The 24,650-nt window shown below is 42.6% G+C and overlaps 1 protein-coding gene across 13 annotated transcripts; it reads left to right on the top strand.

Annotated features, from left to right (window-relative positions):
- Positions 1-641: 641 nt before the first annotated feature.
- ankrd26 (ankyrin repeat domain containing 26) lies at positions 642-24,173 on the top strand. 13 transcript variants are annotated; one of them, XR_003461329.1, is made up of 46 exons: positions 642-753; positions 1,771-2,061; positions 2,915-3,029; positions 3,173-3,346; positions 3,644-3,750; positions 3,847-3,984; positions 4,475-4,635; positions 4,761-4,787; positions 5,041-5,077; positions 5,161-5,230; positions 5,313-5,364; positions 5,460-5,656; positions 8,138-8,351; positions 9,057-9,118; positions 9,204-9,303; positions 9,540-9,644; positions 10,093-10,151; positions 10,228-10,297; positions 10,381-10,425; positions 11,215-11,481; positions 11,583-11,684; positions 11,778-11,848; positions 12,345-13,211; positions 14,322-14,497; positions 14,731-14,952; positions 15,413-15,443; positions 15,541-15,682; positions 15,851-16,064; positions 16,180-16,363; positions 16,470-16,616; positions 16,697-17,159; positions 17,422-17,927; positions 18,028-18,180; positions 18,357-18,532; positions 18,711-18,804; positions 18,987-19,013; positions 19,352-19,429; positions 19,733-19,867; positions 19,987-20,099; positions 20,517-20,664; positions 20,762-21,052; positions 21,130-21,365; positions 21,443-21,686; positions 22,053-22,110; positions 23,107-23,152; positions 23,236-23,253. XR_003461329.1 is itself a non-coding variant. In XM_027272677.1 (45 exons), exons 2-45 carry the CDS (start codon positions 1,862-1,864, stop codon positions 23,364-23,366), a joined length of 7,197 nt encoding a protein of 2,398 aa, XP_027128478.1. In that variant the 5' UTR covers positions 642-753; positions 1,771-1,861; the 3' UTR covers positions 23,367-24,173. The 13 variants fall into 13 exon arrangements, 12 of the variants coding, with proteins under 12 accessions (XP_027128478.1, XP_027128479.1, XP_027128474.1 ...); XM_027272677.1 differs by lacking the exon at positions 22,053-22,110 and having other exon boundaries at positions 9,540-9,629; positions 10,078-10,151; positions 23,236-24,173; XM_027272678.1 differs by lacking the exon at positions 22,053-22,110 and having other exon boundaries at positions 14,749-14,952; positions 23,236-24,173.
- Positions 24,174-24,650: the final 477 nt, after the last annotated feature.

Below are 24,650 nucleotides of genomic sequence, written 5' to 3'. Positions count from 1 at the left end.
CTAGCTCAGTCCATATGGACTTAGCATGGACCAACAATATGGAAGGAGAGGTACCTGGGCACTGCCGAGGTGCCCTTGAGCAAGGCACCGAACCTCCCCAACTGCTCGCAAGGCGCTCCTCAGAGGGGCTGCCCATCACTCCACCATCTCTCTTCAAAAATTGCATGTCTATGAACCCTTGTACTGCATGTGTGTGTGTTCTGGGTTAAAAATGCATGTAAATGAGTGAAAAAAGAAATTCCCTGTTGAGGGATTAATAAAGTATCTCTTCCATACATTCATTAGTTATGAGCTAAAATGTGAGATAGTAAAGGGAGGTAAAAAAACAAAACAACAACAACTAATAAACATTTGTTCTATGAATGATGGTACTTGGAGAGATTAATTTCTTCTGAGGTGTATAAAAAATGACTTTATTGGGTTGACCATGTGAAGCTGAGCAGACAAATGTTTCCATCAAGTGGCAAACTTCTGTCATTGCACAACACAATCCAAACAAACCCTCTCAGTGGCTCGTAAACCAACCTTTACACACACACACACACACACACACACACACACACACACACACACACACAGACACACACACAGACACACACACACACACACACAAGCCTGCTATTGGCCAATGAAAGAAGTCGTTTACCTCTAACTCATTTCTGATTGGTTGAACCACCAGCAAGTTTTCCCCTCGTACGTACCTTCGTTAGCTTTTAGCTCTTTTGATAGTTGTCTGCCTCCGACAATCAACAGGTTAGTGTTTGAGTGAACATACTTGTACTGAGCGCTAATTACAAACACGCATACGTGACTTAGACTGGTCATACGCTCACATACCTCCTTTGTGTCCGTCTTGAAGTTGTCGTTCTTAAACCGTAACCTAGTGACGTAGCTTGACTTAAATCTGACCCATAATTAGCATCGAGTTAGCCGCGTTTAAGTTTTGTTTCGTCCAGCACTCCCGAGTATCTTTTTGTGAAACCGAAACAAGTCTTTGCATATTATAAAGTAGCCGCTTCGGCTCTGTGGCCGACAAACAAACCCCCGCTGTGCTCGGCTACAAATCCGGTTTTAAATGTGGCGGTTTGCCTCGTTTGTGAAGTGACGACGTGGGAGGGCGCAGCACGGAGCCGGACTAAAGCTAATGTTGCTAGGCAACAAATAACGTTAGTTACCTTTTTTTTTAAATCTATTGAATGTAATAATATAGCAGCGTGTATTACCCAATAAATACAAAAACTATTAATGAATTTGTTTGTTAATAATTATTTAAAAAAAAAATCTTAACACGCTGGATAAGCTCTTTGGTTTTGTTGCGTTAACGTAGCGGTTGGACTGTCAGTTACCATGGTAACAAGCCACAAGATATAACGCCGAGTGGCTAGGTTCGTGTAAACAAACGCCAACGTTTATAGCGTTTATAACGTTTAATTTGGACTTGTTCGGTTCAAATGAACAGCAATAACATGCTGTGTTCAAAGCCCAGGTGCTAATACTACTACTACTAATAATAATAATTTGAGGACGTCCTGGCCGTAAGGTAAGAAAATTAAGGTATGTGTTAGCCTTTAACTGCTGTTAGCATGACAGCTGTGTTTTAAGATACCAAACGTTTTAGACGAGCTGTTTTGCTATGTCGTGTACGCGCTACAGCCACCTCACTTGATATCACCGTGAGGCAATCGTATTTTATATCTTAAATCGAGCAACTGTGTTCGCAGCACGGGTTTTCACAGGCTTCTTAATCCGCTTTGCACGTCTTATTTCTAGGGATGGGAGAGCCGCCTGTGGTGATCCTCCAGCGCCAGATGAGTGACAGGTAGTGTGACAGTACAAAAGCAATGTTGTGCTGTCCTGTACAATGAAGAAGTTTCTCAGCTTTACTAAGAAGAAGAAACACGCGTCCGGTACCCCTGACAATGGGAGTGCGCTTTCTGTTGGCTATGAACTAAAAGACAAGGACCTGGGCAAAGTTCACAAGGCTGCCTCGGTGGGTGATTTGGCAAAATTGAAGCAGCTTGCCAAGAAGAATGATATCAATCAACTTGACAAGGAGAACAGGTAAGTCCTTGATGATGATTCATTGGTGTCTCTTTTTTCCCCAGTCATTTATTAGCGTGCATATTGGAGCCTCCATCACCTGACAAAACGAATCCTTGACTAATAGTTCTTGGAAATAGTTATGTGTCCACCCACGGATGAATGCAGCCATACAGATGGATGTGATTAATTGTAGGGCTTTTGAAATAACAAAAAACCTTCCAAAAAATACTATTGCAATGCCAGAAATCCAGCAGCTCTAGGAGTATATTGTTGAATATAGTATGCAGTATGGATTTTTTTTTGTGTGTCAAGCCTGGGTCATGGTAACACGATGTCCAGGGTTTTAATTGCTAAGAGCAAACTGCCAGCTGTTTTAAGCGCCGAGTAAAATGTACACGACACCCCATTGTTTGTTTTCTACTTATGTTTCAAGGTAGGATCTACTTACCTTTTTCCATTAGCATGTCAGATATCACTGAGTGGTCTATGTAGAGTACTCGAATCAATTTACATAAAAGCGAGTTTAACTTGAGTGAAAATGACAGTGTTTATTATTTATCAAACCATTTAAAATGTAAAGCCATATATACATAATAATAATATAATATAATAATAATAATTTCCTCCTGGGATTATTAAAGTATTTCTGATTCTGATTACAAAACATGCATAATGCACTTTTTGCAAGGTGCTTCAGATGAATGAATGCATGATGCCTCAAACATCATTGACATGAAATGTCAGGCCCAATGAAGTATTGGAAAAATAAGTTGTTTGGCCTAGGTTGAAAATAGCTGTAAAAATCCTTGTAAGTGTTTTAGTAAGGACAACAATGCTTGCATTTGACAATCTGTCTCCTTTACTCTTACAGAACTGCACTTCATATCGCCTGTGCCAATGGACATGTTGACGTGGTGCAGTTCCTCCTTGAGAGCAAAGCCAAGCTTAACCTCTGTGACAATCAAAATAGATCCGCCTTAATGAAGGTAAGCCTGGCTGATGTGACTCCGAAAGTGTGATTCTTGATTTTATGTTCAATGTATTAGGATCACAAGTAGCTACTTTCTTCATACGTTGTTTCAAGTCATGTTCAGGCCTTTGCATTCACGTCAATTCTCTGTTATATCAGGCAGTGCAGTGCCAGCATGAGCCCTGTGTGAGCATGCTGCTGGAGAATCACGCCGATCCTAACCTGGTGGACATCAATGGCAATACAGCCCTACATTTAGCGGCAAACATCCCGTCCATTTCCACTGCCGCCTCGCTGCTGGAGCATGAGGCAGACATCAATGCACAAAATAAGGTGATTCTGTCTTCTCATTAAAGCATTGTCTCTCTTTATTGTAATAAACAACCATGGCCATTAGGGGAGGACCTCTTAATGTCTGGTGGTTTTACAACACCGGGAGAAAGATGCATTTTTGTTATGTGTCTGGATAAATCTCTCAGTAATATGTGTCTGAAATAAATAAATATGGATATTAAAAACTAGGACAGAAATCTACCTATGATATTTGGCGTATGATGAGGTATTGCTGTTCTGCCATTCTGACAATAACTGTCCAATGACAGAGGTTGTTGATGTTGATCTAATTTTTAGGAGGCATTCACACCGTTGACAGTGGCAGTCCGTGAGGACCACATCGAGATGGCTGAGTTTCTCCTTAAGGAAGGAGCTGATGTGAACTTTAGGGACCAAGATCAAAGGTCAGTACTACACAAATTAGATGTTACATGTCTAAAATTCTTAATGTTGCATTGTTTACAGTTGCTCATGTTGCCGTCATTTATTTTTACCTCCAGGTCTCCGTTAATGATAGCTGCTGGCAATGGACAAATCGGTATGTTGCGGCTTCTATTGCGGTATGACGCAGATATCACCATAAAAGATACCAAAGGATGGTCAGCTGATGACTACGCTGTGATGAATGGACATCATCCGTAAGCCGTATTTCTTTTTTCTTGCACTCATGGTATCTTCTTAGAGAGGTATTTCCTCTGTATTTTGGGTGTTTGTGTTGTGGGAGATGGTCGTGAGAACAACCAAAATGGATTCTTTCATTTGCTTTTGCTGCGAACAGCACTGGGGTCTTTCTCTCTCCTCTGTGCCATGCTCACAGGCAGCACCAGGTGTGACATGAGGGGCAGGCAGGTTTTAAATATACTTCACCCTCATTCTAAATATGTAAATAGTTTATTTGATCTTGTCCATTTTTAAACAGTTTGTTTGATCTTTGTCATCACCTTCAACTTTAAATGGATAAAATAAACATGTCCATTTTTCTTAAATCTTTCTGTACTCATCAAATCTTTATTGCTTGATAGCCTATGAGGGATATAATTATTATTATAATTCCTGTGTTGCTTTTCTGTAAAATTACGGAAGCAAGTGTGTGACATTATGACATTGTCTCTCTTGATTGTCTTGTAGCTGTTCCCTCCTGATCATTGAGCACAGTAACCAGAGGAACGACGGTCAGAGACTGTCACATCAAGGTCCGAGCAAAAAGAAGAAAAAAGCACTGCTGGGCAGTCCTTCCCAAGACGTTGAAGCAGGCTTCTCTTTGGGAGGACCTGCCACTGACAAAGATGGTAGGGATATTTTAAATGACATAAAAGGGAATGAATGGGCGTGAGGAAATTGTTACTGTGTCTATTTGTTATTGACTTTGATTATTTCATTCATTCCTCATGCTTTACCTCTTGACTGGATCTAGAGCATGGAGCAAATGAAGCAGGGGGAGGTATTACCTTGCATAGATAAGCTTTGTTAGCAAAAAAAGTCAAAGGCTAACCAGTAAAGATCATTTACAGTGACTCAACCTAACTGTTTCAGGAAACGCAATATTTTTTTGCTGCCTAGATTGTAGTGCTTTGTGCACCATACTTTTGCTGCTTTTCAAGAATTAGATGCTTTCAGTGTCTTATTATTTGACAGTTTTAATATTAAAATATGACAAATGAGTTGTTGAAATGTTAATCTCCTCTGTTTTTCAGATTTTGAAGACAATTCTCAGTCCGAGTCACTTAGTCGGTGAGTGCAATTTTCTTCCCGCATGCTGCAACTTAGAATTAGAAATGACCCCCAGGCTCACAAAATTCTTCTTCCCTCCTCAGGGTTTCAAAAAGTGCTGCGGATGAATGGCCTTCATCAGAAGATGATGATGAATCTGTCTTAATTAAAAAGGTTGGTGCTACTCTCTGTTCTCATCGGGTGTGTCTTTCCTTCAATTTTGTTCCTGCCTTCATTTGATATGTTGTTTTTCCAGAAACCACAGAAGGTAAACCTAAGGAAAATGATTGCATCTAAAAGAGGAGAAGGTACTCAGTCTTTCAACCTTATTCACTTCTTACTATGGTGTCCCCCTCATAGTTTGTGGTTTTGGTAGTAATCCTTTATCCTTGCCTGCCTTTAGCTTCTGCACTGCATGACAGATCCTTGAGCGGTACAGAATCTGAGCCAGAGAGTGAGAATAGAGTCCAGAGAATCCCATCCCTTCCAAAGGCTTTACCATCCATCACAGCTCCACAGCACCCAGTAGATCCCTCTCCTGTTTCCTTCCTATCCAAAGCACCCCAGATGACTTCTACCCCTCTTCCAAGTCACAGAAAGGTAAAATATTTGTGTTTTAAGTTTTGCCACTTGCATTTCTATGACGTCTTTCTCTCATTTTTCTCCAAAATGTTTAAAACAATCAGAAAATGCAGATGAGCAACCTTCAAGTAGTAAAGCAAGATCAGAATCTCAGGAGGGAAGCCCAGAGGCTGAGGAGGAGGATGTTGGAGAAGAGGAAGAACAGGAAGAGGAGGAGGAAGAAGAAGAAGATGATGATGAAGATGATGAGGGCGACGAAGACGAGGAGGAAGATGATGATGATGACGATGATGAAGATGAAGATGAGGAGGAGGAAAGTGAAGAGGAAGACGGGGAAGAGGATGAAGAAGAAAATGAATGTGAGGAGGAGGACCATGATAACAGTGTTGCTTCTGTACAAAAACCCTCTGTCGCTGGTTCCCCTAAGATTATTGTCAGTGCTGATGCTCAAAACATACCTGGCACTGACTGTGGAACTAGTCCTGGTATTGCAGGTGCCTCAGAGAAAGATGCCAAAACAGAAACTCAAAAAAATGACATCGACTGCCAAGCTGGAACAACAAGTTATGCAATGCCAGTGACACTAGATGTGGAGGAGGACTGTGTCGTGTCAGCCGTTCGAGTAGAATCAAAATTTTCTGATGAAGATGACAGCATCGGGAAGGAATGCATTTCAGATTTGGGTTCAGCGCGAGGCACCTCACCATCCAGACATCATACAGAATCTCATTTACTTACTGAAATTAAGGAGGAAGAGTTGGATAAAGAAATGGAAAATGGGGGCGATGATGATGATTCCTGGAGCAATAAGCAAAACAGCGGCGATACCGTGTGGAATGACAGCGATGATGAAAAGGATATTCAAACCGGAGGATTTGGTCGCAACACGGTACTTGCTAATCGAAGAAATGTGGCTCCTAAGGACAGAGTGGAAAATAAAGATGATTCCTCTGATGTTGAATCAAACAAAGAACTTTTAAAGGAAGAGAAACGCAGATCCTCATGGGGATCTTCATCAGAGGACAGTGACACTGCCCTACCCAAAGAAGGTGAGGTTAACAAGGAGACACTTGATCAAACTAGTGATGTTCAAGCTGCAGATTTACAAGAAGCAGCAACACTGCATCCAAAATGTGCTTTACCCCAGTCAAATGAACACCACCCAGATACCTCATGGGATTCTTCTTTACCAGTGGTACCATCTACAGAATTGGTCTCACCTCAGCCAGTGCTAGGTGAAGCTGTGTCCTTTTTGGGAACAGACATGCCTCAGTCCAAAAACAGTCCAGCAAAAGCAAAAGTGGATGAATCAGAGTGGGATTCTGAAAATAACAACCAAAATGATAAAAGCTCCTTTGCCAAAGGTGACATGGTGCCATCAGTTTCTAAAACAAATCTTGCAACAGAAAAGCAAACTGGAGAACAGCAATGTTCTGATGGTTCTAGTGAAGATGAAGATAAAAGAAATAATGAGAAAGAGTCAAATGAGCCCTCCCCTGCAGTGTCACCAGTACCAGAGGAAGAAAAATCAACAAGAAACCAATTACTAGATACGGATGATGTTGAATCAATTGGTCAGTCTTCACAAATGGAAGGAAAATTAGACTCAGAGAATGATGATAGTAATTGGGATGATGAAGATGAAAGCGATGAGTCAGAAAAGGCCAGGACAGCAGCAGAGGGTAACATCTTGAAGGTCCCTCCTACCCCAACCAATTCACTTCCCACAGCTGCAGTTGACAAAAAGTCAGAGGAAGAGGCTAAAGAAGACAATATCGAGGGAGATGAAGACGATGAAAGGGTTCTTCAAGGTGTTATTGATGGAAAGCATGAGTCTCCAGAGGATAACAAGCTGGTGGGTGTTGAGAAACACTATCCCAGAAAAGACGAGGACACAAGTGAGGACTCTGATAGCAAGGACCAAAAGCTGCAGTACGATTTTGCCAGCGCCACAGTCAAAGCGTCTGATGTGGGAGATGATTCCGATAATGGATGGATGGATGGATGCCGGTATGGAGGCAACAAGTTAGACAATGAAGGAGGAGCTAGATTAACTGCATATATTCCACTAGAAAATAGAAGCGTGGTTGTTCCCTCAGATGAACCCAATGAAGAACCAATGAGGGAAAAGATTTCTGCAAGCCCTCCCACCAAAGATGATGCCACTGCTGGTCAACACTGTGATTCAGATGGGAACATGTCTGATGAAGTGTTGCCTCAGACCGACATAGATGATGTTGCTCTAGACTCACCTGATGAGGCAGAGAGCATAGGCATGAGAGGTCAAGAGCTAGGAAACACTAAAGAGACTGTCATTCAGGTAAAACAGGAGTACGACAGGTAGTTTTTAGTTTAGCTGGAATGTAGTGTGGCCCCTGTAAGCATCCTAGCTCTGCCAACACTTCATTAGCGATCTTTTGTGGACACGTGCACTAGTAGAAATAGATTTTAAAGTACATGATTATGAGTAAACAACATTTCATTCTCCTTTTTACACAGAAAGAAGATTCCACTGGGGATGAGGATGATGATGACAAAGAGGAGAAGAGAGATGATGATGATGAGGAGGAGGAGGAGGATGAGGAGGACATGGAAGAAGAGGAGGAGACAGGAGAGCTCTCGGGTGAAAATGATCAACCTGAAGAGAGTGGAGAGTCCCTCAACGCCACCTTACCTGCTCCTGAGACAGAAGTCTCTAAAGATAAGGAAAGGGGTAAGATGTTCTAAACGTGTTACGAGCAACTGCATGCACTTCAGAGAAATCAGAGAAATCCACCAGAATTTACAATATTACGACTAATTTATAGTATCTGAAGCTGGTCTTCTCCTCAGTTTTAAAACAGCACAGTTCCACCCACTGCCTTAGATATTGTGCCTAGCTCTGTCTACGTTTATACTAAATACTGAAGTGAGTGGTCACACTCTGCAGGAGAAGTGTGCCTTGTAATACTATAACGAGGTTAGTGACTTAACCTGGTTAACAACATGTTAACTAACAAGCTCCTTTGCGCCTTGATGTTGTTTAATTTAAAAAATGCTGGTCGTTTTTGTCTAAAAACATTGTCACTGAGTGAGGAAATTATCAAAATTATTATGTCATTGTTGCTTTCTATCAGGATTTGTCTTAATTATAGATTAACAATAATAATTAATAATAGACTTCTGTAACTATGTTATTGTAAGTGAGGTCATGCAGTTAGAAAAAGTGGGAACATCAAAAATGCCAAAGCATGGAGATGCATCAAAATTGTTTTTAATCGAACTGTGTCACAATGGCTTGAAATCAAGTCAAATCAAATCACTGGGAGTGTTTTATTATTATTATTATTTTTTTTTTTTGCATCTGCAACTCCTGTCCATGACTTCTCTGCACCTGCCACACACAGTCATGATCAGTGTGATTAATCTGTTTAAATAGATTTCCTGTCTGAGCTGGGCCTAGAGAAGGGAGAAGAAGAGCCAGATTCTTGGGATTCAGAGGTACAGTAAAGATTTTTTTAATACCTTACAGGATTATACAATCATTGCACACACAGATGATCACAGATTGATTGTTCTCTTTCAGTCCCACTCTGAAAACCCCAACATGTCACATGAAGAGAAACAAAGCTTGCATACTCAGGATCAGTTAGAGATGCCCATTGCCAAAGAAGAGATTAAAGAAAGTAAGTCTATTTTATTTCTTCTTCTTTTATAACGCAATCAAATCATTTCAGGCACCATTTCATGCGGCAGAAAAAGTGACTACTGAATTATAATCATTCTAAAACTATTCTTTAGTGTATTAATGCATGCATTAATGATTCAAGCTTTCTGTTATCAGTCTAAAATATGGTACAGTGTACAATGCAATATAATTTTCAAAGAGCCTTTCCAACAATATGTTACATTTCTTTTGTAGACTTGTTTTATATACCCTCTTTTTTAAGAGGGGAAGGAGACAATAGGATGGCAGTACTAGAGCCTCGGAGGAGTGTAGGCTGGCCGAGAGGTAGCCAGGGAGAGGGTATGAATGTCTTGACTCATAGGACTAAGGAACAGCATGTTAATCATATCAGTGGACCTGATCATCACCTCATGATCACCATAAGAGAATGCATGCAGCATACACGACTCCATCCCGCCTGCTCCCTTTAAACCCCATTTCCCAAAATTTGGGACTTAGAGAGCCGCAGGTTCTTCTTGGCTTGCTCGGTTTCAGCAGGCTTTCGCTCAGATAATGCTGATAAGTGAGACTTACCAGCATTTTCGGCGGCTGATGAACCAGAGCGGGAAATCTAAATGCTTGTGCGATGCCTAACCATGTGTCTTCATGCTAATTAACCACAAGCTCATTTGCATGGGAATGCTTTTTACAGTGTTCTGGCAAACTCATCTAGTTTCATCAGGATGTTGTTCTGTTTGTTACAGAAGGTAATTGTTTGTGTCAAACATGACAGTCTTGTCTCTTGCAGCCGAAAACAACAATAATGGAGGCGAGCATGTCGATAAAGATGACACTACACAGAAAGAGGTAGGTTCAGCGACTAACTGCTGTAAGAGGGAAAACAAGTTGCGATTGTGATAGCCACATTTTTCCTTTTTTCCAGACTGAGAAGGCAAAATGGGAACCACTAAGTGTTTTGAGCAAACTTGAAGGGGAAAAAGACAGAAAGACCAGTAAGTAGAACAACCTGGAGCATCATGGTCTAGAATTTAAGAAGTCTTTGTATGAAATATCACTCTTTGCTTCTCTTGCACAGATTTGATGGAAGAGCTTGGTCTGGGTGATGTTGATGATCTTGAAGGTAAGATGAAATTCTCCACAGTCTACTTGCTCCTCTTTAACTTTTCTGTGTGACACACAAGGCAGCTGTTGATGCCTTAGTTTGACGCACATGCATCCTGTACAGGGTCACTGCTGGTAAATTGTCTGATAGCATTTGTTTTGGAGAATTCTTCTCGTCAATGGTCAGTTCAATCAGTGGGGAGAAAGTGCACAGGAGTCCAAGATTCTCAAAGGTTTATTGAAGCTTGGCCAAGGAGACTGGAGGGTTTATATAGACGCTTGTCATGATGTCGCCTCAAATCTGAAGAAGCTGACCTCTCTGGCTCATCTATATGCCTAAATGTATATACAGCTGCTCTGTATCTTAAGAAGAAGAAGAAGTCAGTGTCCCTATAACCATTTAAGATACACTATCCCTACAGTGACCTCAAAACATCCTGGAATATCCTTGACCTTGTGTAACACCGATACATGGCATGCTAGAATACAAAAAACCTTCAAGCACTTAGTGTCAACATTAAGGAAGCTTCACTTTTAAATACTGAGGAGCTCCTGTCTGAAATTATTTTATTAAAGTGATGCATCTGCAGGCAACACTGACTTTGCTGTGCTTTGTATGTTTCTGTTTTTGCACTTTTTGAAGCTCGTAAAGCAGGTCAGTGAGTATAAAGTAGCTGCTTAGATAAAGTGAAGTTTATGAACTGCTAGCTGTGGATTGTCCTTTGAGACCTCAGTTTGATAGAGTGCAGTAGCATAGCAGTCTACTACAAGGGTACCCCAGTGTAAACTGACCTACATCTTTTTGCAGATGCTTCAGACTGGGACTCGGCCAGTACGACCAGTAACCGAACATTGCCTGGCCGCAGAAAGGCCTCCCCTGTACTCGAGGAGTTCCCAGAGTCCTCCAATCCGTCCATCAAAGAGCAGGATGAAGACATAGCTGCGGCAGTATCCCTGACACCTCAGAGGAGCATCAACTCCAACAAGAGACCGACCAGCACACTCCCCCAAACTATGCCCCAACCACAACCTCGAGCAAGGAAGATGACGCTTCCAAAACCAGAGAGTGAAGAAGGTAAGACATTTTAAGCCCTTCCATTCTTTTTTTGAGGCATACATACATATATATACCATGGAATGTCAGGATATCATTATCTTTGACTTGTTCTTATTTAGAATCAGATTGGGAACCAGACAATTTGACGTCTCCTTCGAATGCAGCCCAAATTGACACTCAGCAGCAAAACATAGCCGAGCCTCAGACAGTGGTTAGACCTGGTAAGGCTCACTCTTTTTAGAATATACCTACAAATATTTTTGTGCAAATGCCCCATTCTCTGAAAAAAAAAACATTTTCCCTTCTCTATTTAGGTTCGCCTGAGCCCTCACCAGTGGCAAGAGACAGTAAAAGTAATGAAGAATCTGACAAGCAGCAACAAAAGGTGAGAAATACCCCAAAATATACCTCCACGATCCTGACTTTTTTATTGTTTCAGACATAATATCATCGTTCATGCTTTCCCAATTACAGGGAAATGCATTGGCAATGTGTATGTGTGTATATTTCAAAATAGTAGTTTGTTTTAAAAAAATATTTCTACATTTAATCACATGATCTACTTTGTGACTGCTTGTATTTTCCTTTGACGCCCGTGAAGTGAAACAAACATGAAAATACAGTATTTTAGAGCCTTTAAACGAGATCAAAGCCTTCTCATTTCTGTAGTTTTGCCTAGTTGTAAGTAAGTTGGTTCATTCCAAATAAGTTTCTTTTTTTAATCTTGCCATTTGTTAACATTTTCAAAAGGGAAATGAGAATGCAATGTTGAATTGCCTCCATATTTATTTGAAATATGTCTGTTTTAAGTCCAAATTTGGTTTTTGCATTTTTGTCTTGTCTGTTTTTGTGTTTTTTCTTGTCCACCCATGCCATCAAAGGAGAAAGATGATGCAGTAGATACATGTGAGGTAGATCTAAATAACCCGTGCCCATCTGACCACGTGGGCTCTGACAGTGGCGAAAAGGATAATGACTTTAGAGATCAGCACAGTCCTGAAGAAAGAGGTGAAGCGGGCGACGTCCCGTGGGAAAAACGTTACGAGAAGCTCTGGGTAGAGGTGGAGAAAAGGGATGTAAAGTCCACCTTCAGGAATGTTGCTGGTGAATTAAAAGAGAAGTTTGGAGAACTGCTTAAATCGAGATGTTCTGCAGAAGACATCCCAGAGGAAGAAGAGGCTGTGGCTGAATCTAGTTCTGCAGAAGAATCAAGCGATGAAGATGAGGGGGAAGTCATAGTGCGGCCCATGGCCAGAGCAAGGAGTTCTGTGCTCGTCACCATACCTGAGCAGAGGGAGTCTGGACTGGAAGACTCCGTGACAGAATCAACTGACAAGTCAGCATGTGATGACAGGATGCAGGTCTGTGAACGTCCTGCCAGTGAGAGCAGCATGTATCAAGAGCCAGATCTGCTCACTGATGAGGAGTGCCGGTCTCCTTCACCACAACTCACCACAGCGCAGGGAGACGGCAGCATGAATCACGTTACGACAGCTTCTGCTGACGATCATATACCTGTATCTGATGTTGACACATTCTTAAAACATGAGCCAGTTCAGAAGCCACATCTGGACCACATCAGGGAGGACAACACTGCTAATTTAGAACCTGAGAGGATCAATGCAAGCTCAGAGGAGGATCCAGAGGAATTCAACCTGTCTCGTCCTCCCTCTCTAAGATGTTCAGCATCTGTCCCAGGTGTTTCTGATGAGGAGCTGGAAGAGGACATGGAAAGGTTTAAAGTTGAGGTAGGGATGCTGAAGGTTGTCTTCTTGGATTTGGAGAAAGAAAAGGCCCAACTCCAGAAAGAGGTAGAGGATGGCCACCCCTCCTGTAGTCGCCTAAATCGCCTCTCTTTCTCTTCATTTTCACCCATTAACTTAATGTCTTTTAATCAGCTGTTTCAACGGGCCCAAACTGGCCATCATCTTATTTCTTTCTGTTAGATGTTCATTTTCCATGTCTCAATATTTATTTTCTTTCTAGGTTTGATTTCAAGTAGAAGAGTTGCATGTTTTCCTTTTTATGTGTGTTTTTGTGTCTTTTTGACTAACCTGAAAGATGTGCAGAGTTGAATTTGTTGAAGGCCATTTACACTGCAATCAAGAAACATTTGACACCGACACTTAAGAAATATTGGTTACAGTCAAAGAACGTTCAGTCTGTGTAGTGTTCTTCTTTGGTAGTGACTTGTCCTTCATCATGCATGAACTTTGCACGTATCGTTACATTGAAGTCCTGTTGTATAAACTCTCTCTTTATAGGTGATGTGGTGTGAAGATTGTTCAGATAATAGCCTTCTTTGACTTCAAAAGAAGTGCCAGTGTGAGGATATGGTCATTATTGTTTTGTTTTTCTTTTACTGCATGCTGTGTGTTAGTCTTCATACATGCAGGTATTTGATCTCCATGAGGTGAATAGATTTATATTTGGCCAGCCTTTTGAGTGTTTGCAAAAAACATAGAAGGAAATAAAGATCTTCTACTATATCTTTGTAGTATCTTCCTAGCTTTGGTTTTGGGACAATTGCTACTAGAACTAACTCTTGTTGTTGGATGTTTCTACCACACTATCCAAAATTGACGAGATCTTTCCCAGTTCAGGTGTTGAGACTGCCGTAGACAGTGTCGCAATCCACAGACTGGTGTGTCCTTATAATTAACTGAAAATACCATGTCAAAGAGTAACGACACTAAGGTGTTCGGTCTCCAAAGGGAGGGGTGACACTAAATTATGCATGACAAAGTGTACAAGGACCTGTTCCAAAACACATCTTAAAAGGCTGGCCCCAAACTGTTTGAGTTAGGAAGAGTCTCTCAATTCCATTGATCAAATATTTACTTCACTTGTCTTTTCAGGTTGGCAAAGACACGACAATGACTGCACTGGAGGTGCAAAAATCTAGTACTTCCTGGGATAGTGGTGGAACGGCATTGGAAGAAGTGGGTACCGAGAAACCTGAGACCAGGCTAGGACGCGTATCAAGTCGAACTGGAGCAATGCACCAGGAACAGCAGCCTGTGGCCACCAAGAGGTATGCCTTATTTTGCTTTTGTACATTTTTAGACCTTGAAGTTATGATTAGTAAATGTTAACAGTTGCTTTTTGAACGCTCTTCTTAATAAATTCTCTTTTGCAAAATGTATTTTTCAGTGACACAATCAACAGAAACAGACTTTCTTTTATTGATTCCATTTAATGAGGTCTTTCTTCAGCAACACATCTCAAGGCCCCAACATGTAGATGTCACAACTCATTGACTATTAGGTTTATTGCTCTCCATAGCACCAACGGGGCACCAGTGCAATTCCCAGGGACCAACAGTAGCAACAGACAAGAGGGCCATGCTGTAGAGGAGACCTTACAGCTGGAGCTGGTCAGGGGGGCCCGGCGAAGCAGAGCCCCTCAGACCAACACCCATGTTAATGGAGATCCTCTCTCAGTGTTTGACGATAGCACTTTAAGTGAAGTGTCGGACGATGAAGGAAGGTATATATGCAGTATGCCACTGTCTTCACCTCTCTGTCACTAACCCGTAAGGTGTGTTCAGACTGAACGCAAACTGAATTTTACAGGCAGGAGGATTGCATGCAGACTTTCACCTGTTGAACTTAAAGAGAGAAACCAGACAAACATAGAAGAAACTACTAAGGTTATCGTCATTCATAAGAGAAAATCTGTGCACATTGTTGCGTTAACTGAGGTGGAATTTTACTTTGCATTCAGTCGAAACAAACCTTTAACAATATCGGTGGTGGGTGGTGAGTAGGATACAATTTTTTCTGTTTAATTATTTTCCTCCAGACATAGCTGCATGACTAACCACTGGTTTTCCACATCTGGAATAGTATACTGCATTATACCATTACGCTTTCAACAACTTCACGGCACTTTCAATCAGTTTTCCAAAATATAACCCGTTTTTCTTCCCTGTGTTTCTTGGGCTCAGGTTGTCGCCCAGTGGACGACAGAAAGACGAGGTAAAACCCAAACTCTGCTGAGTAACTAAAGTTTGAATACACAATACAGAGTTAGAAACTGAATAATATTAATGCTGCTTTTTGTTTCAATATTCAGAATCCTGAAGAAGTGGATATGGCGGAAGACTTTGATGAACTCACTCAGTCATCGGACACGGCCACAGATGATATCGACTCTCCCACTTCAGGCTATCGTCATGCATCCCTCCTCGTTCAGAAGCTGGACTCAACCACTTTGGGTATTGATTCACCTGCTTAAAATGCTAATTTATCTAATAATTATTAATAACTTTGTAACTTAATCACTTTGTTCTTTAAATTTGCAAAACGTGCTTAGATAATCCACATTTGAAAGTAAGCAGTGAGACTTAGAAAACAGACTTATTATGACCCAATATATCTCACAGACTCCAGAAGCATGGTGAAGTTGCAGAACATTTTCCATGAATACGAGCGCTCCATTCAGAAGTCAAGGAGTCGGCATGGTTACCTGTCAGACAAGGTGAGCCAGCTGGAAATGGAGAAGGCGGAGTTGAAGAGCTCTCTGGAAGAAGTTAAAGACATTAAGTCTGGCTTGGAGCGCAACCAGCTGGAACTACAGACTGAAGTCACAAACCTTAAGTAAGAACTATTCCTACTTTTACATGGTCTTGGTCTCTCTTGTCATATTTCTGTGCATCGCATGTGATTGCCTGTTTTGATTTATTGACTTGACATTTCTGACACTTGTGTGTAGATTTCAGCTCAAACAGGAGCAGGAAAATCGACGCAACGCCACCATGATGTACAACACCACCAAGGATAAGCTGAGAAGGACGGAGGAGCAGCAGCAGCTGGAGGTTCAGGAGAGACAGAAGGTGGAGCTCACCCTCAGGAATCTGGAGCTGGAGATGAGAACACTAGTGAACAACATGAAACAGGTGCACCCTCTTAAACTTCACTATTTTATCAGTCGCTGTGCTTGTCCACTTGTTGTTTGGTGTACATGTGATTGTTACAATAGTGTGTTTTATGTCAACCGCCCAGCTTGAAGAGGACCACAGTGAGACCCAGAGACTGCTGGCTCAGGAGCGCAGCGCTCGGACCCTGCAGGAGAATCTGCTCAACAGCCATCTCCGTAAGCAGCAAGAGATCGAGGACGAGAACAAGAGAAACATAAGCAAAAGCAACGAGGTAATCCTCACAGAGTGCTATCCATACTTATAGAACCAGTTAACTCGAGACAATCTTGACTTTATGCTTTTTGTTCATAGGCCTTGTCCCAGCTCACCGAGGCCAGTGACAGGGAGAGGGAGTTGCTCCAGCAGACTGCTACCTTACAGGAGCAGCTGACCATCCTGAGAATGGACCTCGAGCGCTCGCAGGCCAACAGCAACCTCAAAGAGAGCCACCTTTCGGAGGAGAACGAGGCCCTCAAGGAACAGCTAGAAGATGCTCGGCGAGATCTCAAACTGAACGGCGATGCCCTCACCCAAACTGTCTACAACTGCAATAACCAGCTGAGCGCCCTGAAATCAGAGTTGGCTATAGCGACAAACCGCCTAGAAAATGAGCGGCAGGCCCGTGAAACACTGGAGACAGAGATCGAGTCCACTCGTACCCGTCTGGCTGGAGCCGTGAAGGAGACAGAGCTGTGCTTGGCGGCTCACACAGAGACAGAAAGAGCTCTGCTCCGGGAGAAAGAGGAACACCAGCGTCTTAAAGACAAATTCACAGGTTGGTAGCGGTAGGAGTGGATGAAGAAGACCAATATTCTGATATCTCAAACACTTACTCGACCATTCCTAACGAGGCAGGCTTTGTTTCAGACACATTTCATGAACACGTAAAAGTTTATTTATCATGCAGGCACACTTGGAAGAGCAGTTTATACTGTCAAGTCCCCCTTATGTGCTGCAGTGGCTTGTGTTTGATCATAGAAGCAGTCTGTGTTTATCTAGGAGCTTGTTTGTAACTCCTAATGTATTATTTTCCACAGGTGAAGCAGCCAGTCAACGTGAGGCGGTCAACAGCCTGTCCCAGAAGCTGTCTAAGGCAGAGGCTCGTGCAAACAGCATGGAGAATGAAGTTCATCAGGTCACGCTGCAGTTGACGGAGAAAGGCCTGCTGCTGGAGGTCCTGCAGCGGGAGAAGGAGCAGGCGGGTGTGCGTGTCAAGGAGCTAGAAACGACCCTGAACGCAGAGAGGGATGTGGTCAGCCGTACCGGAGCACGCCACGAGGCCATGCAGGAGCGGTTAGCCCAGGCGCAGAGTGAGGGCATGTTACTACGACAGCAGCTAGAGGAGGCCCAAAATAAAGGCGTTGCAAAGGAGCGCGCTGTGACGGATGCTCAGGAGCGCTTCAGTGACATCCTGTCCAAGCTGCGTTCTGACTGCGAAGAGAGAGTACAACTGGTAGAGGAGAGAAACAAGGAGCTCGCCAGTAAGGCCGCTGATCTCCGAGATCAGATCTACAAGTTGGAGGAAGAGAAGAACGAAAGAGAGGTAAGGTTAGGACTCAGGGGTAAGAGGATTACTTCACCTCTTCCACATGCAGGTTATATCTAACCAAACCCTGCTTTCTTTGGATTCTGTCTGAGCACAGACTAGTCTCAGGCAGCTGCAGCAGGAGCTTGCTGACTCGCTCAAGAAGCTGTCAATGAGTGAAGCGTCGCTGGAGGTGAACACGCGCTATCGCAATGACCTGGAGGAGGAGAAGGCTCGGCTCCTCAAAGACATGGACAGGCTCAAAGGAAAGGTAACTGTGGGGAACAGTGCCACCGTGTGGCAGCTTATTCTCACCACATCTCTGATTCCAGCTGTGTTAATGATTACGGACACTTTAAGCTGTACTGAAATTTTTTTTTTACATGGTCGAGCAGAGTTCACTGTTCACATTGCTGATGAGGTGGATGCTTTGTCTTTGTCACGTAGCTGGAGGAAAGCGAAGACCAGTACGTGCAGGCCGAGAGACGTATCAACAGTTTGAAGAGCACGCTGGATGAAAGGGAAAAGGAACTCACCACTGCTGCTCAGAAACTCCAGGAGGCGCTGTCCGCCTCAGCAGCTTCTGATATCACCATCAAACAGCTGGAGGAAGCTGTGCAACGGTGTGTACAAACACATGCTGTCCACACACACACACTCTTGGGAAAGCTAAATTTGTTCATAACACAGAAGTAACTATGCATTCAACAGTGTGTTAAAAGCCATGAATCTAGATATGTTTCTACATACAGTGTATGAATATCTGTGATGTGTGTGTGTGTCAATGTAATGCCACGTTAGGTTGGAGATAGAGAACGCCAGGCTGGAAGCTGCTGCAAAGCAACAAGCCAACAAAATCGATGCTCTTCAGAAGGAAGCTCAGGAAGCTGCCATGGTGAGTGCTGCAGCTCGCACACATTTTACACAGGACCTCAACGGCACCGATATCAACTTCTTAGTGACTAAAAAAGGGAAAATATAAATCTCTCCGTATTGTGAAATCTCTCGTCACATGTATCAGCTGACTTTACATCATGACGTCATTGTCACATTTTAAGGCATCTGATCTTTTTCCAGACGTCTGACTGCTCACCTGGAGGAGGGGTTGGTATTGTAGATGTAGACTTAGCTTCACTGTGTGGATTTAGTTCTGTTTTCTCAACAGTAATTTAAATAATACAAAATCCAAACATGCAGGGGGAAGTGATAGCTTTGTATCAGATTTGGGTTTTCTTGGTGAAATGTGTTTCCTCCCTTAAGCTCCATCTTGGTTTGTGGGTTCTTTCATTTCTTTTCACGTTAAGCTGCATGATGCATGTTACCTCATTTAGTCCTTTCATCTGTCTTAAATGATTAAAAAATAAATAAAATAAAACAGCAGCAACCCAAAACAAAACATCTTTATTTCATTTATTTTCACAATGCTGTTCTTGTTTCTGTAGGTCAGAGGTCATTTGGAGGACTTGGTTACGAACCTCCAAAGCAGTAAGATGACTTTGGAAGACCAACTCAGTAGAGAGGTTGGTGGCACGTTTTCTTTCCTTCAGCTTAGATCTCCGTTTCTTATTCTTATCTTTTTTTTTAGTCTTTGTATTTGTAACTTATCGAAGTCTAGTCTGAGCTGACATTCTTGAGTAGCCAGCCAAATGAGAAAAGTAATCCGCTGAGTAATGTTAGCGACACACACACAGAGCTCACTGATTATGAAATGAACAGCTGGCTGTTAAGCCAACTGTATGAAATGTGATCATTGTAAATGAAATATTCACTTCTTAATGTATGACAATAATTAGATTTCTTGCCCGTGTCCTCGTCTTTCTTAGGTCCAGAAGCAGAGCATGCTCTCTCACACAGCCCAGGACTCTCAGGCTTTGTGGGAGGAGGAGCTGAAGAGCCGCTCTAAGTTAGGACTACGCCTGGCGGAGCTCGAAAAAGAAAAAGGAGAACTGAGCACTCAGGTGATCACAGCGATGCAATTCTCTGCATGCCAATGTTATATATACAGGGCAATAAGTAGACGCACTGATAGTTGCACCACGGTCTTGAGAGTTACCGGCTGTTGCCTGTTGTGTTCCAGATGGAAATAGAAAAGAAGAAAGCCAAGAAAATAGGAGAGCAGAAGAAGGCTGTAGACACCCGGCTGGATCAGGAGATGAAGAGAAACACGGAGCTTCAAAAAGAAATGTACAGGTGACTCCTAACCTCCTCCTCCTCGTCCTCGAGTCCTCCTCACCTATGGCAGTACTTCCTCCTATTATTTAGACACGACTAGGATCCAGTAGAGCGCAATCTTTCCCGGCTTACGTGGCTGTGATGCACCAATCTGTGTATCTGGTGTAAGAGTGTTTTTTTTTTCTATTTATAACAAGTTCCTGCAGTCCTCGTCACTGTCGTTTAATCAATGTACCTTATTCTGTCGATGATGAACAACAGTTTCTCTTTAATAAGAGATTATTTGATGTGTTTTGAATCGTGTAGTTCAACTTTATGTAACTCTGCATATCATTAGTCAAGCTGAAAAGTCTCGAAGCATGTCATTGCATACTGACTTTCTGTGTGAAAGCTGTATTCATTTGTTTACTTCTACTCTTTGTGAATCTGTTTAAGGTTGCGTACATTGTTAAAGACTGCAAAGAAGAAACTGCGGGATCAGGATGCAGGTGGAGCCGAGTTTGCGTCTCCTATGAGCAGTCTGCGGATGGACGTCGGCAGACACATCCAGGCTGACGGTGCCTTTGGACGAATGAAAGATAAGGTTGGTGTGATACATCATTGTGATTTTGGTGTGGTATTGTACCTCCGCTTTACAGACCTTTCCCTCAAACATTTCCCCTGTATTCCTTACGTCACAGGTGGATGATCTGCAGGAGCAGCTGGAGAAGGAGGTTTCCCGTCGCAGCCAGTTGGAGAAGGTGAACGGGGATCTCAAGGATCAGCTGGCCTCGCTCAAGAGTTCGAACCGCAGCAATGACCAGCTGGAGAGGAGTAAGAGGCAGTTGGAGGAGGAGGTGCTGGACCTGAGACGTCGAATGGAGGCGTCTCAGATGGAGCAGAGCCAGGTGGAGCATTTCCGCCGTGACGCAGAGGACAGGGCCCGCCAGGAGATACAACAGAAACTGGAGCAGGTCAACATCTTCCTGCAGGTGAGAACTCCTCTAAATAAATTCATCAATGTGTCTGTAAGCCTGATTACATATGATTGTGTCTGTTTGTCTCCCAGTCCCAGGCGGCATCCCAAGAAGCGTTGGATCAGATTAAAGCGGCCAATGAAGCCAACCTGCGCGCCCAGCTGGAGCAGAAGATCCGGGAGATGGAGGGAGAACTGGGCCGGGCCCGCTCCACTCAGCAGGACAGCGTCAACCAAAGAGACTCTACGCGCACGGAGCTGGAGCGATACCGCCAGCTCTACGCAGAGGAGCTGCGCCTCCGCAAATCCCTCGCTGCCAAACTAGAGAGGTGAGACCGGCTCGTTTGTCCCGGCCAGGTATTCCAGAGGGTCAGACCGTTAACGTTTGCTGTGTTTTTCCCCACAGGGCCAACAGTCGGCTCTCAGAAGCCAATTCTAAGTTGCTCAACGAGCGCAGCAGGTCGCTGCTCACCAGCAGCATCGCAAACGGTAGCCTCGGAGGGCCCTCGCTGGACGTGGGCTCTCTGGGTTCGCCTGTACACTACGGGGCCACGCTAGGGCCCCTCAACAGGAGCCTAGGCCTGGGACTCTCCCTCCTTAGCCCAGTAACTGATGGACAGAACAGCAGGGTTGAGGACTACCTGGCAAAGGTCTGTACGGTCGTTCTCTCATGGAGTTCACAGAGGAACGTTCATTATGTAAACAGGTTTATTTACTTTGGGCCATTTTCATTTCCATAGCATCGCGGTTGTCAGCGTTGTTATTGTGTAACTGGTGACGTTTTGTTCAGAGATGTTGCTTCGTATACACGGGGTAGTGTGTCGCCACACTCTGAAAACTGCATTACATTGTGCAAAAACACAAAAAACGCCTTCGAAGCTGAAGGTTTATTTTCATTTTCGTCCTCCTTCATATTTTTTTTTTCTTTCTCCGCTCTCTGCTTCCTCTCCGTCTCTCGTCTTTCTGGTTAGCGGGACTTTACTTCTAACCTGTCTTCTATTTCTCACTCTTTTTAGCTCCTAGCTCAAAAGTCTGTCTCTCATCTCTCTTCTCTTCAGCCAGACTCATAACCAGGTGTGTAGACGTGTTTAGCTCAGTGTCTGATTGGCTGCTCTTCCCTTCACCCTGCCGGTGGGCCTACATTTACATTGACTGTGTACCACATGCAAAGTGATGTTCAGGGTTCACGCAGCCAAATTACATTAAAATGTACATTTGCTGAGCTCCCACAACTTATGTGTTCATCACTTCAGTTATCTTGAATTGGTCAAGCTGTATTTTAAATCTTTATTACTGTGGAGCTTTAGTGGCAACATCTGAAGAACCCTGTGTTTTACATTGTGTGGATAGTTGCCTCACTGACTGACTGTACCAGCTGAAGTCTCAAACCCTCCTCCTCAGTTCTCTGCTTTGAGTTGACTTTCTTCACGCTCTGAAGTTGACGATAGAGCAGTGATGATGTGGCTCTTTTAAAAGTCAAGAGTGTATCTTGCTCATTTGTCTATTTTTAAGCTGATTTTAGTCGTGAAGTTAAACAACACCGGCTGTAATAAACGTGCCGCACTTAAAAAAAAGCTCCAATTAACGACGTAAAGGTCTTTAAATAAAAACAATACATACAATTCTGGAAAAATTAGTTCTTTGATCTGACCTGTTTTATTATTCATTAAGATGTTTTTCTTTAATGTCAGACTCATTCACAAAAAGTATTTTCTCCATCATTTCATTTAAAGTCAAACAGTCTGTGTCGTCTGTGGAAAGAAATCTGACGTTAGTCGCTCGTGTCGACTGATTTAAGAAGCAACATCAAACAGCCTGCAGAAACTCCACACTAAAGCAGAGCCTGCATGCGTGGCATGTCCTGCTGTGTTTCACGTGATAGTCCTGGTTTCCTTGCAGTGTTTTACTAAACACGTATTTGTGACTGATGTGTGTTTCATCATAGTATTTCTTGTGTTTGGTGAAATAACATCCTTGTATCTTTGTTTGTTTGTTTTTTAAGACCTGATATTTGCCACCCAAACATTAAAACTCAAATCTAACTACAACATTTCCTCTTTTTTTCCCCAGATGCAGAGCGAGCTGGACAGAAAGATATCAAAGGAATTAAACAACGGTGAGCATACACAGCACGAGTCTCAGCTGTCTTATAAAGTCTCTGATTAATTAACCGTTAACGATCTCGCTCTGGTCTTTTAGCCACAGCAGAGCTGGACCTCGCTTCAGCCCGCATGTCACCCGTGGGCTCTGCCTCGAGGGTGGAGCTGGACCCCGTCAGCAAAGCGACGCAGCAGTACTTGGAGGTACTAAAGAAGAACAATATGATCTGAACACGCGTCACAGCTGCCCGCAGTCAAACGCACCCACAATAAAGGTCACCACTCAAATCATATAACAAGTTGTACATATTTACACTCCCTTTTTTATGAAAGAAAGCAAACATAATGCACATTGCACTTAACCACTCAGGAGCAAAGGGCATGAGTCATATATATATTGCATTATTGATGGGTACAAGTTAAGAAAACCTTGAAAGTATTTGTTCCTACTCACCAATTCTGTTCAATCTGTAACTGTTTTGTTTCTATTAGGACAATATATATATATATACATATATATGTATATATATATATACAGAATCGTGGTTTGGATTTTAATTTGTGAATATCGTGTTGCTAAATTTGAATTTGAAGTATTAGATGTACAGTATGCATCATTTATAATTAATAATTTTGCCAAGATATTACATTTGGTACGTGCCATCAAATGGTGCAATATCTGTCTTGGTCTTACTTTATTAGACTCGTTGGAGTATTGTGTTTATGATATTTTATTTATTCTTTTTGTTTTTTATAAACATGATATACTTGAATAAGACGAGCTGGAATACTCTCTGGCTATTGAAACAGGGTGAACGCATTTGTACAACTGTCATTTCATCTTCTGTTCGGCTCAGTTATCGGGCCACCAGAAGTGAAACACACACACACACACACACTCCCACGCTTTGTTTGTTTTTGTTACGTTCTTCGTTATTCATAAATCCTGTAAGAGAATCCAAATAGGAAAGCATTTATGACGCCTGTACATAACAGAAGACTCTAAATTTGTCAATAAAACTCTAGAAAAACCCTGAACTTGAGTGAGCTGTTGGTGTCTGGTGTCTATCGTAATCCATCACTAAGTTTGTGTGACGGCACGGCTAAATCTGTTGCACGATCCCATCTTAAAGCAATTAACTGTGGAGTTGTGATCACCACACGGGGCAGCAGTGCCGGTGAGCAGTTTCTCTGTTCTTTAGTTTATTCCGATCTTAGACTAAGTAGACTTGGAGCTGAATTTAATTTGGACTTCAATTCTAATTCTCTCTTTACGTTGACCTCTGACTTTCAAATAAACCTTTCCAAAGAAAAGAGTCACATCAGCAGACGCTCTGATTGCGACCGTCTGCTGATGTGACTCTACTCATGGCTGATGCTCTAGTGCCACCTATGGGCCAAATAATTCTAATAATGATTCTAATTAAACTTTTGTTTGAAGGTATGACATTTAATTTATATATGCATACACAAAGAAATATGTTTCAGAGTTATTGGTATTAATACGGTTGATTC

The sequence above is a fragment of the Larimichthys crocea genome, chromosome XXI, assembly GCF_000972845.2.
Source record: "Larimichthys crocea isolate SSNF chromosome XXI, L_crocea_2.0, whole genome shotgun sequence".
Classification (NCBI taxonomy): domain Eukaryota; kingdom Metazoa; phylum Chordata; class Actinopteri; family Sciaenidae; genus Larimichthys; species Larimichthys crocea.
This window is presented reverse-complemented; position numbering and strand designations above follow the sequence as displayed.